The sequence below is a fragment of the Theobroma cacao genome, chromosome 4 (assembly GCF_000208745.1).
Source record: "Theobroma cacao cultivar B97-61/B2 chromosome 4, Criollo_cocoa_genome_V2, whole genome shotgun sequence".
NCBI classification, from domain to species: Eukaryota; Viridiplantae; Streptophyta; class Magnoliopsida; order Malvales; family Malvaceae; genus Theobroma; species Theobroma cacao.
Window position 1 is genome coordinate 30,810,405 of NC_030853.1, and position 16,887 is coordinate 30,827,291.

Here is a 16,887-nt window from a genome sequence, read left to right on the forward strand (position 1 = left end):
TTGTTGCTAGATGCTTAGGTTAGCTAAAGTTTAAGCTAGAGGGTTCCTATAAATAGAGGAAATGTGCAAAGCTAATTTGCATCAATTAAGGAAACCAGACACATACCCACTTCAGCACTTGTGGTGGTTTTGAGAACATGGCATCTCGAGTAGTACTTAGTAATCAGAATGATCGCCTTGCTAAAGCTCCTTTGGGATTTGATAGCAAGGCTTTCTTTAGTTCCCCAGGAGCTGAAACTACCTTCTCCTTATTATGTTCTACTTGTTCTGTCTGATCACAGGCGCCTTGTACCATATCTGTTGGATCAAACAGTATTTGCTTCGTCTGTGTATATAAATAATCAGAGTTCGAAGAGTACTTATCTGTTACTATGATGAATCTTGCTTCTTCTTTTGTATTTGATTTTTTGGTTTTTCTTTTTCCTAAGTAAAAGCTCGAACATATACGTAGCAATTATTTTACATATATATGATCAATATATGAAAATAAATATAGTTTAATGCTTTCCTTACTCAAATTTGGCCCGACTACTTACCATTAGAGAAGCGTTTGTTACGTTTATTGTTTCTAAATGGGTTAACATTTGTTATATATGATTGAAAGTGACTCTACAAATATAGTTGATTGAGTAATAAATCTTCAATCTATTCCGATTAATTATTAAGTATAATGAAAATTAATGTTTAATTACACTTTTATTTATAGAATCTTCACCAAAAAAATGCTTAATTTGTTGATTAATTAATTGGGAATTAGCTGACACTAACCAAAAAGGCACCGTATAATTTAATCAGTAAGTGTGCGTGTGATTCTTGAAAAGGGATCCTGAAGTTGGGGAAGAATATATTTTTCTATAAAAAAATAAATTTGGAGGGATCACTTCAACCTTTATAGTAATTTTTTTATTTCAACTTTTGACTGGAAGAGATAAGGAAAGAAAAAAAAGAATATATTACACGTGTCATGCACATACATATAAATGTTTATAGGTAATTGTTTTGTTTAACATTAATTAATTTTTCATTTTAAAAAATATTTTTTTTTATATTTAATGTAGTATTTTTACTAAATTTAAATAAAGATCATACATTCATTATAAAAATATCATGCATTAATTAACAACTGTCTACCTGACTTTTACCATTATCGTAATTAATTAATACATAAAAAGTTTATTTTTTAAGAAAGGCGAGAATACATTTTAACTTGTTTTTTTTTTCAAAAGAATATATATTAGTGCTAGCATTTGTTTATAAATCGTGCTAGATGCTAAGGCTAGCTGAAGATGAAGCTAGAGGGTGCCTATAAATTGAAGTAATGTTTGAAGCTAATTTGTATCAAAACTAAGGAAACCAGACACATAACCACTTAGCACTTGGGGTTTTGAAAATATGGCATCTCGAGTAGCAGTTCATAATCAGAATGATCGCCTTGCTAAAGCTGGTTCAGAAGCCTTCGCCATGATAGATGAATTATATGGGCTGCCGCAGGGAAGAAGGGCCGCCGGGAGGGCGGCTCCTCATCAATATCCCAATTATCAGCATCCCTACAAGGGGTATGGAAGCCAAGATTGTTATATGAGAGAGCCTATCATCACTAGCGTTGAGGCAGCTCGCATGTATGGTGGGGCTATTATAGGAAGAGAACAGGCTCCTGCTGGCACAGTTGCACCTGCCAACAAATTTGAATACTTTTTATCAGAGCCACAAGCAGGGACTGCAATTAGCAGCAGCGAGGCAGCCGAACTTTATGGTGGGTTACTGTTTATGGATTATGGCTACAGAAGCAAGTATTCCAGAACAGCCGGACCTGCCAACAAGGTTGATTGTGATGAAGGAAACTTAGACATCAAGCATTCAACACACCAAGTTCAGAAACCAAGCTTAAAACCTGCCACTGTTATCTCAACCAATTCAAAATCATCATCATGCTCCGAGGGAACGCACAAACCGAAAGGAAAACCTTGACAGACTCAAAACAAGCAGCTTATCTTGGTTTTATCCACTGATCTATTTTAGCTTATCTTACTTGGTCTGTATGATTACAAGCACCTTGTATCATATCTGTCAGATCATATTTGTAATTTAAAGAGTATTTCCTCCTTCTATACATAAATAAACATAGCCTGAACTTGTCTTGTATTGAATTTTTTGCTTTCCCAGTTCGTAGGTAAAAGCTAGCTTGAAGATGTACATTTTCCTATGTCAGTACCAATTTTCGGTCCATGTAGCAATTCATTTACATTCAGGGGCTTAGCCCAGGAAAGCTCCTTTTCATTATATCAGAGACGCAAATTTATTCTCTCAATATGATCATAACTTAATTACAGTTTTCTTGATTAATTAAATTATAAATTACAGTTTTCTTCATTAAAAATTAATACTTAATTACAGTTTTCTTGATTAATTAAATTATAAACTAGCAACACTAGCCAACAAAAAGGCACCTAGTTTATCGGTCAGGTGTGATANCGGGGGAAGAGGGAGGAGAAAATATCATTGTATAAAGAATAAATTTGCAGGGATCAGTTTTCAATATTTGTAATGATATTTTTTGTTTCACTTTTGACTGGAAAAGATAAGAAAAGAAAGAAGAATATTGTACAGATGTTGCTTATAGACTATACATTAATTATAAAAATCTTTCTATATATATATACATAGTTTCTACGTCAGAGCCATGACGTTAGCCTCCTGATGCCTGTTCATCTAAAGCTAAACCGACCTTGAACCTAAACCACCCTGGGGAAAAAGGTACAAGAAAGAGGAAGAATGAGTAATGGCTAAAATTTTTAGCAGTGTCCAATTATGATTAAATTTTGTTTATTTTGTAAGATAATATGCCAAAATCAATTTTTAGCAGAGTGTTTAATTTTGATTAAATTTAATTTATTCTATACGATAATATCTCAAAATCAATTTTTTGAGTTTTTCTCAAATCTCGATATAAAATTTTCACTTCCATCATAAGTTGAATTATGTATACTAATTAATTAAATGAATAATTTTTTCATATCTGATAGACGAAATTGAAGTAAAGTCATAAGGTAGGAAGGCATCCATGGTCCATGAAGTGCTCTGGGGGGATGCATTTCTCCATGTGATATATATTCCCCATCATATATATCTTCCCAAAAGGAAGGCTCTAAAAAAATGGGGGCACTTACTGACAAAATTGCAGCAAGACAAAGTCCCACAAACAGACATTATACTGGCTTTGGATTAGCTCTAAATGGTTATGGGCAATTTCCCATCAATGTTTGATCAAGAATAATGGAATCACGAAAAGTTGGGACATAGGAAACACACCTACCCCTTTTCTATCTTCTTTAGTTAAGAAAGATAAGATATTTTTCCTAGACTAGGAAGCTGGAAGCAAGCTTCCACTCTCACACATGACTTCCTCTCTCTATATAGAACCTCAGCTCCTGACAATTTCACAGCAAAGCAAACGAAACTTACAATCAACCATGGCATATCATCAGGTCGATTACCTTCAAAAGGTTGCATTAGATGGTTTCTCCATAATAGAGAAGCAGTATGGCAGAGGAAATCAGAGGCATACTCCTCCTCCTCCTCCTCCTCCAGCTGGAAGGCAAGGCCAGTATCATCATCAGAAGCTAGCCCCTAACCAGTATCAGATGCCATATTCTTATCAAGAACCGCAAGCTTATGACACCGAAAAAGAGCCTGACTTCAGGAGCTATCGTCCGGTCACCAAACAGCAGGGCTACGAAACATGGTACTTTGTACCGGTGCCTCAAGCTCCTATAAAAGGAGGGCCTGTAATCAGCAGCAGCGAAGCAGCTGAGACTTATGGTGGGATACTGTTTATGGATTATGGCTACAAAAGTAAGCCTTATCGCTGGGGATGTAACTAACCTTCTTTGCCTTTGGCCTTGTTAAGTTTTACTTTTCTTTGTTTTCAGGAAAAATAGTGCTTGCTCACTACTTAGACTTAGGCCTGCTCGGCAGGGAGTAAAATCGATGTATTATTCCCAGACCTTGTAGCAGCTGTAAAATAAGCTATGCTTGTAATTAAGCTTACGGGTTGAAGTTGTTTGTATGAAAGTGACTCGAAAATTATAATTTCATGATAAACAATCAGTTCAATGTCTCGTAACTTATAACATATCTCTAATTGTATTGATATTTTCAAAAACCGAAGCTTTTCAAGTTCTTTTTGTTATACTTGGGAGTAAACCCTCAGGTGCACTGGGGATTGTGTTTGATCCTATTGGCAACCGACTGTTTTGATTATTTTTCTCTAGACAGGGAAAGTCATGGCAGGGGTTATGTCCTGCTATGAGTTAAGCTGTATCACTACTTTATTCAAAGAGATAAATTTCTTAACAAACGAGATAGCAAAAGTACGGATTTTAACCTAATAAGATGAATTTCATGATCATTGACTCGACTTCGGCCTGGTAAATAATCCAATTTATGATATCAAATTAACATCCATGCGTGCATGAATATGATGCGCATCACCGGATGCAATGCTCTTCCACAGATTAATATAAAGGGAAAAGAAAATTTCAATATAATAGTTGTATTGTTTTGATTGTGGCCAAAAGAAAATTTCAATATAATAGTTGTATTTCGAAAAACGATCTGACTTTATTTAGAAATATTTTTTTGGTTTTTAAATGTTTATTTTTTTATTTTCACAAAAATTAAAATAAAAACCATAATTATGATGTATTAAATATTAAAATTTAAAATTTTTTATAAATATAAATATTCAATATACTTTTTAATATGAAAAATAAATTTGTAATATGGAAAAATTAGTAGTGTTAGGTGTTTAAAAAAAAGAAAAGAAAAGAAGAAGACTTATTTCGAGACATCCCATCGACAAAGAAAAAGGAATGGACGTATACCCAATAATCAAAGCAGCACTTAATTGTTTGGCTTAGTGGATTGGATGAAGAGGAAATTTTAGTAATTCTTGTTCTGGATCATATATATATATATGATTAAATTATCAATGAAATGAATTGATTTTGTGTGGGAATTAATATAATTAAAATTTAAGTTGTTATGATTTTGTTCTAAACAAATCTTAATGGAGCTTTCGTTTTCATATTAACTCTTTACCTACCTTTGGGACCTCCATTTTTTTGACCACGAAATGAACATTATCTAACCCAAATAACATGCATTTCTAGTCTTGTTCTGTAGAAAAGGAATATTTTCTGTACTGGTCCTACATGAGAAACCCTTTTATTTTTTATTTAGAATATGAAAGTGTTTAAACTCTTTCAAAACTGTTTAATTAAAGTTGATCAGAAAAGGATTGCAACAACCCATCTTGAAGCATCCAACTAGTACCCTTTTTTTATCTCAAAGATTAAATTCCAAGGTATAATTCTCATGAAACCCTTTAGAACATAGAATAATAGCAGAAAAAGATGAGATCTTGGGGTTCTTTTTGGTAAATAGACTAGAGGAAGGCTAAGTTTTTCCAGATGCAAATCTGATTTTTATGAGTTAAATTAATACTTATAATCATTTAACAGCAACATAAAATTAATACTAATAATCATTTAACAGCAGCATAAAGTTTATTTCTTTGTTCTCTAATTCCCTATATGGGAGTCCCACAAGGCTACCTTTATGCATGTGAAATATTCACCATCTTATCTTGCTGTGTGGGTTTCCCTTTGGCTACATACATGGCACTCGACCAAGAAATTATAGGCAGGAATGGGCAATAATAAGTGTAAAATCAGATAATTTGATAGGAATAATTACCAAATTTCTAAATGATTAAGCATTCCAATTTCACTATTATCCATGTCAATCAAGCATGGAATCACAGAAAGTTGGAGGAATAAAAATGGGGAACCTGTTTCCCTTTTTTTCCCCTAAGAAATTTCCCTAATCTTGTTTTTCTTTTTCCTTTGATGGACCCCTGAATTGGGAAGTTAGAGGGCTTGCACTCTCCTAAACTTCCTATATATACATATTGGGGCCTGGCCTCTAACCATATCAGACAAGGAAAAACAACACAAATTTACTTGTTTCTACGAAGAAAAATACTAACCATGGCATGTTCAATAGATCGGCTTAAGAAGGTTGCATTAGAAGGCTTCCCCTTGATAGATGAGCTCTATGCCCGGCAGACCGGGAAGGCTCACAGGCCTAACCCTCCTCCAACGAGAATCCAAGATCATTACTATCATCATCAGAAGCTGGCACCAAATCAATACGTTTATCATGGACCTCAATCTGTCACTGTTGTCCAAGATCCTGATACTGGCAGCTATCATCAAATTCAGACTGCCAAAAACTATGAAAGATGGTATGTTTGCCAGGTATCCCAACCTCGATCGGGGTCTCCAACAATTAGCAGCGAAGATGCAGCTGCATACTATGGTGGGAAACTGCTTAATGACTATGGTAAAACTAAACAAAAACAGCGTGCTTAGAGTGGACTTCTTAGCTTAGCTTCTTTCTTGATTTGTGTAAAAATACCAGTAGCTAGTAGACATAGACTTCCTCATCTGGTCAGTAACATGCATGTGTTTTTTTTAGTGTTACACCAGACCTTATAGTAGCTTGAGAATAAGTTCTGCTTGTGTAAGATCTAGGTGTTTCATGTTGTATTTTTCTTTTGCTTCTGCAATCTGTAATTTGCGTTTCTCTTGCTTTTATTACAAGAGTAACTTGGTTCTCATACACACAAAATTTGCATTCAAAACTCTTCCACCTTCCATAATTTCATTTTCCAATAGTTTAAGGTTGCTCCATATGCATGGAAACTGGCTAAAAAGTCTTCTGTCTGGCGTTCTTGCTGCTTCTACTGATTCTATCAGGTATTCTTCAAAGTTTAATGCAATGAATTGATGATAACATTGAATACCAGAAGCAACTAACTGAAAAAGGATCTAAGAAATGTTTTAGAGGATGAACAAAAAGCATTGAGAATCTCACTTTTTTAACTAAAATAACATAACTTTTCCAAGTGGAAAAGTTCCTTTTCCTCATGGAAGAATAGATTTGTTTTTAATCAGCACAACAATGAATTTGAATAAACTTGTCCGAAAGGACATTGTCCTTTAGAACAGTTAAGCAGGAAGGCTTTTGTTGTTGCCTTGTTGGATTTTTTGGGTTTCACCAGCAACTGCTTGATCACAACATTTTATCACCTCCAAATGGAATGATCTTTTTGGACAAGATGATAATGGAAGGAATTATTGTCATCTTTCCTGTCAAAGAAACTTTGCCCTTTTATGCAATTAATCTCCAGATAACCTATCTCCTGATTAGAAATCTCTGTCATTCATGGTAAGATGAAAGAATGGAACAAACAACAAAGAATTAACAGGCAAATGACAAGTTTAAAATCTTCTAAGACCAAAGATCGTGCATGTCTGTCTTAGAAAGCAAACTCATGGAAGGAGGCAAGAATAGGATGCTCAACCGAAGGCGATGGGACTCGTCAAAAACATCCCATGTCACCTATCTTATCTGCTTTTTGGAATATAAAACTACTTATCCCATACGTTTAGGCCCTAGTGGCCCCAATAATTCCTATATTTTTTCCTGTCTAGCTGTGTGTTCGAGGGGAAAGAGTGTGAATAATCCTCTTCATTTTTGTGGGAACAAGGTTAACAAGCTGATGGTGCCTTATGGCTCACGGAAAGTGAAAATTATTACCAATTTACATGTGGAATGAGGTTCAGTTAGCTGTTAGCACATCCATACATGTGGAACGAGTGAGTATCTTAACTTCCATGGAAAGTCGACTTATCCAAGTCAATATTGGAATTTTCCAAGATCCTATTACTTTCTAAACCTGAAATTTTCACCACAATATTTGCTGTTGTACCCGTCAAGAAAAAGAACAAAGAGGGTCAAAGAAATATCTGAATGGAATCCTTGGACCTCCTTTACATTGTTCAATACGAAATGGATAGCATATGGGAATCTGTGTCCTAAACTTTATTTCCATTTTCTCTCTTAAATATCATTTTATGTGTGAGAAGATATGACTAAATCCACTTTATTTATTTCTCTGCCTAATCTCTGTAGATAAGCCAGAATATTTTCTGCCTTGGAAACGATCAACATTGCGTGCCATGCATACATCCGAAATCGGTAAAACTACCACAATATGGACCCTGGAGAGATATCTTTCTTCATCATTTTTGCTTTATTTTTTGAGTTCACATCATTCAGTCCATTCTGATCATAATCCTATATCCAGGGGTGGAGCCTCCTTATGTGATGGGGGGCTTTTAAAATTTTTTTCATAACATATAAAAATTTTTAAATTTTTTTATATATTTTATTACTTGTTCCCTCAAAATAATGTTTTATTTAGTGATTAATATAAATAATAAAATAATAAAATAATTTCACTTATCTCACTCAACTTTAAATTTTTTAATTTATATTATTATTTATTTTTTTATTTTTATTCTATTTGTTCATATGTTATAAGTTTCTATAAATATTCTTTCTCAAATTTCTACAAACCATTAACCATGTTCTTTTTTTTGCTTTTTTGTAATATAATATGTGGTAACTACCTTCAACTTACCATGTTCTTCTTTTTTAAGTTACATAAATTTTATTTTTTATGATTTTAATTTTTAAAAATTAATAAATTATTATATAGTTATCAAATATAAGTTGTAATATTACATTGTTACTTAAAATTTCATCAACGTATCATTTTTTTTATTAATCTTGATTATGTAAGAGGAAATTAACTTGAGTAATTTTTTTTATATGCTTTACATTTTATGTTTAGTTAAAATGAAATTCTCTTAAATATATAGTATTTAAATAATTTGATTATATAAGAAAAAATTATTAATCTTATATATCGTTTTTAACTATTTATATTTTACAAATTATAATTTTATATTTAGTTTCATATTTCTATTATCAATATTTTTATTATTGATTGAATTTAACATAGTAATTTTTTAAAATTTTTAACTTTTATTTAACTATGTTTGACTTCCCAATAAAATTTGACTACGTCCGCCCCTACTTATATCATCTCCAAGGGATTGTCACTGTCTAAAAAAGGTCCGAGATGATCCACTTGGGAGCATCTAACCTGAGTTTTCCACAGCCGAAACCGAAAGAAATCTTAGTCGATAATTCCTGGAAGTTAAACATGATCTTCAGGAATTTGTTGCGTTCCTTTCAAACGGTCTTCGTCAACATTGTTAATTTCTACTGTCGCGCTTTCTGCAGTAGGCAAAAGAACTGAACTTTCTATTCTTTTGAATGCTGATGGGGCAAAACCAAGGTGTTACGAAGTTTCTTCGTCAACTTGTATCACTATCACCCATTTCCATCAGTGTTTACATGCGAGTAAAATCAAATATATAATTGGAATCTTGAAAAGTTGGGAATCAGGAAACCGACTTAATCCCCATTTCCATTTTTTATGCCATTCATATTATTTTTTAATTAATCTGGACCCCCAGGGACAAACTAGAGGAAGCTTCAACTAGCTATGGCTTCATGGCTTCTCTATATAAATGGGGCTTGGCCTCTGTCAATATCTGCCAAGCAAACAAGACAAAAATCAAAAAATCCATTTGCTTTTGTGTATCTGGTGTGCAACAAATAGTTTATTTTGTGAATGGCATCTGGTCAGAGGGATGACCATCTCAGAATGGTTGGATTGGAAGGGTTTGGACTAATAGATCAGATCTATGGTCCAACCAGAAGGCCATCTCCGAGGGTTCAGTCTCAACAGGTTCACCAAAACCATTATCGTCATCCTCAACAGCACCAACATCAGCAATCTTGCATTTATCACGGTTCCCAAGCTAATACCGTGACAGAGTCTGTCGTTAATCATAGCCTTGGAACAACTCGGCAATTTTACAGTATTGTGCAGAGTGTTTATCAGGAACCTCAAGTTTCTGCAGCAGAAAAGGCTGAGATTAGCAGCAATGAGGCAGCTCGAGTCTATGGTGGAATGGTGATGTTGAGTTATACTAGAACTAGGCCACTTCGTTAGACTTCTTAGCTTGTTAACTTTCCATTATAATAGTTACATTAGGCCTTGTTGTGATAAAAAAAAAAAACCCTGGTTGTATGACATTGGTGCTTCAACTTTGTATCTTTCTAGTTCTTCATTTAGCTATATAAAAACTGCTGCTTCTTGAAGTTGATAAAGGAGAACCTATGTAGATTGGCTCTGAAAATCCAGCTAAAAATCCAGTCTGACAAATAAAAAGTCAGATCAAGTACAAATTTCAGGCTTTTGGGGCTGGTTGTTGGAAAAAAAATGGTTGGACAACCATATAGATCAGAACAATTTGGATTTGAATTCTTTTCCACTGTCAGAACTTCACTGCACCCATCTGTTGTTTAACTCTTCTGAAAATTTAAAAAAATTCAATATATTTGGATTAAAACTATCATCTTCACCCCCTGCATATGGTATTTCTGAATTCTGATCATACACATTTGATTGACTCATATTTGTAACCCATCACCATCTGATACACATTATACCACCAGACCAAGATCTTATTGCACAGAGATTTTCACAAACTTTATTCACTTCCTGATGAAATCTTATAATTATATATATCAGTGAAATCAGGAATGCAATGAAATGTGCTGTTAGTTAAAAGTAGACCAAGAAGAAGCAACAGACATCATCTAGCTGATATTTGATTTAGTGTATGGTTGCTATTGATTACCTAAAAAATTTAATGCTGCAAAGAAATCTAGATTGATATCACTTTTATATGAGATCCTTGTGCAAATGATAGATTGTTAATTACATTGATTTTGTGATCTAGTTATGATTTGAATCAGAATCAACAAGAAATCATAAACAAACCAACCATGGGGAATGGGAATATATCAATATTTAATCATGTAATTGCTTTTCTCACTGTTCAATAACAGTGATAATCTTAGTTGATCTAATTAATTAAATAAATGATCTTCTTAAGGGAAGGATCTATAACCAACATCTGCACCAAATAAAGCTTCTAGAAAAGATGCTCTTTTTACATTATAAAAAAATGGAGTTTTAATCATTTGGCAGGCCATATCATTACAATTTACAACTAAATATTGTTTTTAGCCCCTTTATTAAAAGAATCCAATACATCTACAGGCACAGTTTTGACTTTCAATTCCCTTTTTGTTATACCCTTTAAACCACAGTTCTGGGGTTCCAAAGAAATATACATCAGTGTACAGACTTCTAACTTCTGTACAATTGAACTGGCAGAGAGAGTGGTTTGATGTGAAATTTATCAGCTTCCATTGCTCAGACAAAAGATATATACTTGACACAACTACAGACTTTTCTCAGTTAATGGAAGTTCAATGTGATCCACATGAAGCATCTAATTAACCAGATATTCCATAAAACAAAGAAAAATCTTAATCTTAATCATAACATATAATTTATAGAAAGATTCTTATGAAAACATAATTTAAGAGATCATAACTAATTGTCTGTACCAAATGGCTGGCAGGCAATAGAATAAAGTGCTATGAAGCTGCCTTTTTTCTTGTATGTATATCCAATGCCTTGAGGGGGTATTAATTCTACAGAATAATAATCAAATGATTGCAGGTAAGGGTTCATGTTTTTTTTAATGAAAGAATTAGTCCATAACAATACCAGTAGCATATTTTAATATCTAAGCAACATAGTCTTTAGAATTTAATTTCTGAACAACATATCAGAAAAATCATCTAACTGATATAAGTTCAATCTTTGCAATCTTCAAACAATCACGTGAAGAAGCATTGGTTTTTGATTCCAAAGCAGTGTTTTGCCCATTTGAGTATGAAACTAAGGCACCCCACTGGGAAAAAGACATCAACTAAGCTAATTGAAAGAACATTTTATTCCCCCAGAGATGCAGAAAAAAGCCTCTGAAGTACTAGGAAGTTTCTTTTTCATTGGGCACTGTCCCATTTTCACTGTTTTACATGCACGAAATCACCAATGGAATCATAAAAGTGGGAATTGGGAAACCGACTTCCTATTTTGCTATTGTATTAGTAAAAGAAAAAACATGTGCTTTCCGACTGCTTTTAAATTATTCTAGACCCCCTGCATAGGTAACTAGATAGGAAGGTTCAGCTCCTCGCTTGGCTTCCTCTATAAAATGGGGCTCGGCCTCTAACGGTTTTGCCAAGCAAACAAGGCAAACCAAGTTAAAAAGAAATTGTGAGATGGCATCTCAGAGAGAGCAGAACCTTAAGAAGGTTGGGTTGGAAGGTTTTGGGCTGATCGACGAGTGCTATGGCAGGACCAGAAGATCGAATCATCAGAGCCAGAGACTTCAATCTCCACAGCCACAGGTATATCAAAGTCATTACCAATATTTTTACTACCAGCATCAACAGTCTTACGTTTGCCAAGTACCCCAAGTTTACACAGTGACAAAAGAACCGGCCGTCACCAGTTACCATGGAACAACATCTCAGCATCAATACTATGGAGGACAGAGCATTTCCGAGAGACCCCAAGTAGTTTCTGTTGCCAAAGAGGCCGTCGTTAGCAGCAATGAGGCAGCTAAATTCTATGGTGGGACGATGGTTATTGATTACACTAGCAGAAACAAGCCACTTTTTCGTGCTTATTATTAGCTTAGATCGTCTTTCTTTGCTCTTTTCTCTCAGTGTGGTTACGATCGGAATAAGAAAATAAAGCCCTGCTTCCATGGCAGTGGTGGTGCTTCAAATTTGTATCTTTCTTGATCTTTGATAGCTACGTTGAAAAGCTGCTATGCTCCTTGAGTAAACTAAAACAAAAGCCATGGCCATTAAATTCCATTAGCAGATTATTTGTGCAGACAACTGATGATACTGTGTTATGATCATGAATGATAATGACCATGATGTTTCATCATACATCAAATATGAACGTGATTTTAAGACTTATTAAAAGGTTTAAATTGATGATGATTAATGACTTGAGTTTAAGTTTTTAAAAATTACATGATTTGAATCTGAAAAATTATTAAATTAATGATATTTAAATTCAAATTATTACAATAACAATATATATATATATATGAAGGATTTACCTTTAATATATGCATGATGCTATTGATTACTTTCAAAAATATTTTAAGTTAATTTTATCTACACATCAATTTCATTTTTTTTAATTAAATTCGTATTTTTATATGCACTACAAAAATAAAAAAATTTATAAAATTCAATCAATGGATTTTATCATAAGATTTCTTTGAATTGATATTTCAATTTTTTTATTACAAAAATCAATGCAATCGAGTTTTAATTATTTACTTTTAACTATTTATTATGCAAAAACATGAATAGCCAAATCCAATAAAATAAATAACTATAATAATTATAAGAGCTGCAGAAGATGTTAGGCCAAGGAATAAGGTATCTTGAAAAGCAGCTCTATATATTAAGATTGTACATATGTATCCAACAACTTGTCAGGTTTTTCTATTGATAATCATATGATTGCAACCACAAGATTCTTTCTTTTTCTTTCCCAATTTTTAATGAAAGAAACTCATGCATCTAGAAGCACCATTTAAATACAAATAGATGGAATATCTTCATCATTGAAATTAAAAGCATGTCATGCATCATTTATTAATTACATATTATGTTAGATATGGTAATCTTTAGAATATGATTTCGACTTTAATTATGATACATTGCTGCATCTTAATGAGAAGTTTCTATATGTTTATAAATGAAATTCAACATGTAAGTATTAATTGATTTTATCGAAATCAATTCAATTTAGTTAATTCAATTAGATTTGTTCGATATTGAATTTAATTTATTACTTGATTCGATTATTATAATTAATTTTCAATATCCAATATTTACAATCGAATTTATCAAAAAATCAATGATTAATAATATATTACATATATAATTGACTTGAAAACCATCATCAGGATTCAGGACCAACATTTACAACAATAATAACTTTATCATCAGGGGCCTCAGGTTTCAAAGCTCAAAGAGCCTGTTCCTGATATATAGCCGGAAAGAAGAGTTCTCAACCAGACCGACCATAATTCTTAGTTAATTTGTTGTTATGGTCTCTACTCTCGGCTGTTCTCTCTCTCTCTCTTCAGGGTTTCCTTTCTGAAAGAGGAAAAGAAGACGGAAATGGGAGAGGAGCAAAGGCTGTGAGTTCTCTTTTTAAGATAGAAATCAGTTGAACACATAGGAACTTGGGTAAAAGATTTAGGTAGGAATGTCGACCTCTTGGAACATCCACTAAAATTGGAAGTTCCCAACTTTAGGGAAAGGACAGAAACACAGACAAACAAAGCATAAACAGCCCTATAATTAGGAACCAAAGGCAACCAAACTTGAAACTACAAAAACCAAATTCTTCCGAGAAGTTAGTCCTCCCACAGATGGCATTAGCGGTAACAGTTTGGTCTTTGTTTCAGAGGCTAAAAGCATATAAAGAAGGAAGCAGGGAACACAAGGGTAGCACCAGACCTCAATTTTTGAAGCCTCTATATTGGAGGCTTTTGAAACTTTTTTAAACAGGAAAAGAAGAAATTTTTGTTGAGCTCAGGGTTGAAGGGTGGCAATAATGGCATCCGTCGCCACAATTGCTCGTGTAAGCGCCATTCTTCTCTTGTGCTTAGCTCTTCGGGGTTGCGACGGCAAGTTTCCATTTAATGCAGCGGAGGCTCTAGCTAAAGCTAGAGCTGCCGCCGTCGGCAATGTAGGCCCTGATGTCAAACATTTCAACGTGTTAGATTATGGTGCAAAGGCTGATGGAAAGACCGATAGCTCCATTGTATGGTTTACACTTTTGAACGCTTCATTCAATTTTTTGTTATCGTTAAGCTAAACTTAATCATGGTCCAATGAATTTGTGACTTCCTGCAGAATTTTATCAGGGCATTCAAGGCTGCATGCAATTACAATGGAAATGCTATGATGGTCATCCCTGACGGAAACTTCTTGATAGGACCTGTCATATTTTCAGGACCCTGCTTCAATCCATCTCCCCTAATTATTCAGGCTAATGGAATGGTCAAAGCACAATCTGATATTTCCTACTATGCCGGTGGAGCAGATGATACAGATTGGATCACATTTCAAAGCATTGACGGCTTGATTCTCACTGGACACGGTACTTTCCATGGCCAAGGTGCTGAGGTATGGAAGTACAATAACTGTGGCAAGAAGTCTAACTGCGTCCGTCTGCCAGCCGTAAGCTTCAACTAACCACCTGACCAGCATTTTTTTTTCTGCCATTTTGTTATTTATTAATCGTGATGAAGTTTGCTTTTTCTGTATACAATGCAGACATTGAAATTCATCAAGGTAAACGATGCAATCATACGCGGCATAACATCCATTGACGCCAAAGGGTTCCACATCTTCATCAGCATGAGCCAAAACTTCAGGATATTCAACATTAAGTTGGTTGCCCCTGCAGAGAGCCCCAACACTGATGGCATTCACATGAGCAAATCGAACCTGGTGAAAATATCTAAAAGTATTGTTGCCACAGGCGATGATTGTGTCTCTATGATCCAAGGATCCACCAACATCAGCGTCAAGAAAGTATTTTGTGGCCCTGGCCATGGCTTCAGGTACTTTCCTTTCTGCTATTCAAAAAGTTCACAACCTTGGACATAATCAAGCAGTCCCTAAAAAGCTACTTCCTGTCCATGTTTGTTAACAGTATCGGTAGCCTTGGCCACTACGATGCTGAGGCAGATGTAAAGGGGATCGTCGTGAAGAACTGCTCGCTAACAGACACAGACAATGGACTTAGAATCAAAACATACAAAAATTCATCCCCAAGCAAAGCCTCAGGCATAATTTTCCGAGACATCGTCATGACACGAGTTAAGAACCCCATCATCATAGATCAAGAATATGGAAACAGGAGAAGCAATGAGGTTATTGTCTCTTCCCCCATGATTATTTTGACAAATTCCCCCTCAATTCTAACTTCAGACAGTGACTAAAATTCAGCTATTGCTTGTTTTCATGCAGCCATCAAAAGTAAGCATTAGTGACGTTTTCTACACAAACATCAGGGGAACTACAATTAGCAAAGTTGCAGTCGATCTAACTTGCAGCTCGTCAAATCCTTGCCAAGGCATTCACTTAAACAATGTCAACTTGCAGTATGCTGGTCTTCCAAATGACAACCTGCCTTTCAGCTCTAATTGTGTCAATGCGAAAGTTGCCTATGTTGGAGCCCAAAGCCCTCTCCCTTGCCATTAGGCCCTTACTGTCAAAACTACAATCCTTTCCATCTGAGTGAAGGAATTGTTGGTATCATGGAGTATATCATTGTAAGAGAGGAGAATCAGTGGATCTAGTGTACTACCGATGTAAGGAGCATCTCAGCCAATTGTAATTCCCGGTGTTAAGTGTAAATTAATTCCACACGAAGTTGATACAAGGTTTTGATCGACAACTGCTGTCTAATACAGATAGTCACACCGTGGATTGAACCATTTTGCCTGCTGAATATTCAGACAAACTTACAGTTCATTAAGGCTCAAAGGAAGTTACTCCAAATCCATAATGTTACTCAGACTCAGTTGTTTTTCCTGACATTTGTGTCATACTCATAGCAAACCATTTAAAATTAATATAAGAATGAAGATATGACTCTCCAAATATAGAAAGAAATTACAAGAAATCGAACTACCTATGTCTAAAACTTAACCATTCCAAGTAAACATTTTGTAGCTCCAGAATTTGAAACATATGAATAGAACTCCCCTACTTTTTCCATTGTCTCCCTGAAGATTCTCCTTGAAGACATCAGTTTCCATGTTTAATTAGAATATTAAGCAATCAGTACGAGGCAAAGCATGCAGCTGTCCTGATATCCCAGCAGTTAGTTCACATTTCAGGTGCCTGCCTTTTTTTTTTCCCTTT

The 16,887-nt window shown here is 34.5% G+C and overlaps 1 protein-coding gene across 1 annotated transcript; it reads left to right on the plus strand.

Moving 5' to 3' along the window:
- On the plus strand, nucleotides 14,445–16,671 carry LOC18603551 (exopolygalacturonase clone GBGE184). The gene is made up of 5 exons (XM_007035596.2): nucleotides 14,445–14,773; nucleotides 14,866–15,192; nucleotides 15,289–15,578; nucleotides 15,671–15,890; nucleotides 15,988–16,671. Exons 1-5 carry the CDS (start codon nucleotides 14,564–14,566, stop codon nucleotides 16,219–16,221), a joined length of 1,281 nt encoding a protein of 426 aa, XP_007035658.2. The 5' UTR covers nucleotides 14,445–14,563; the 3' UTR covers nucleotides 16,222–16,671.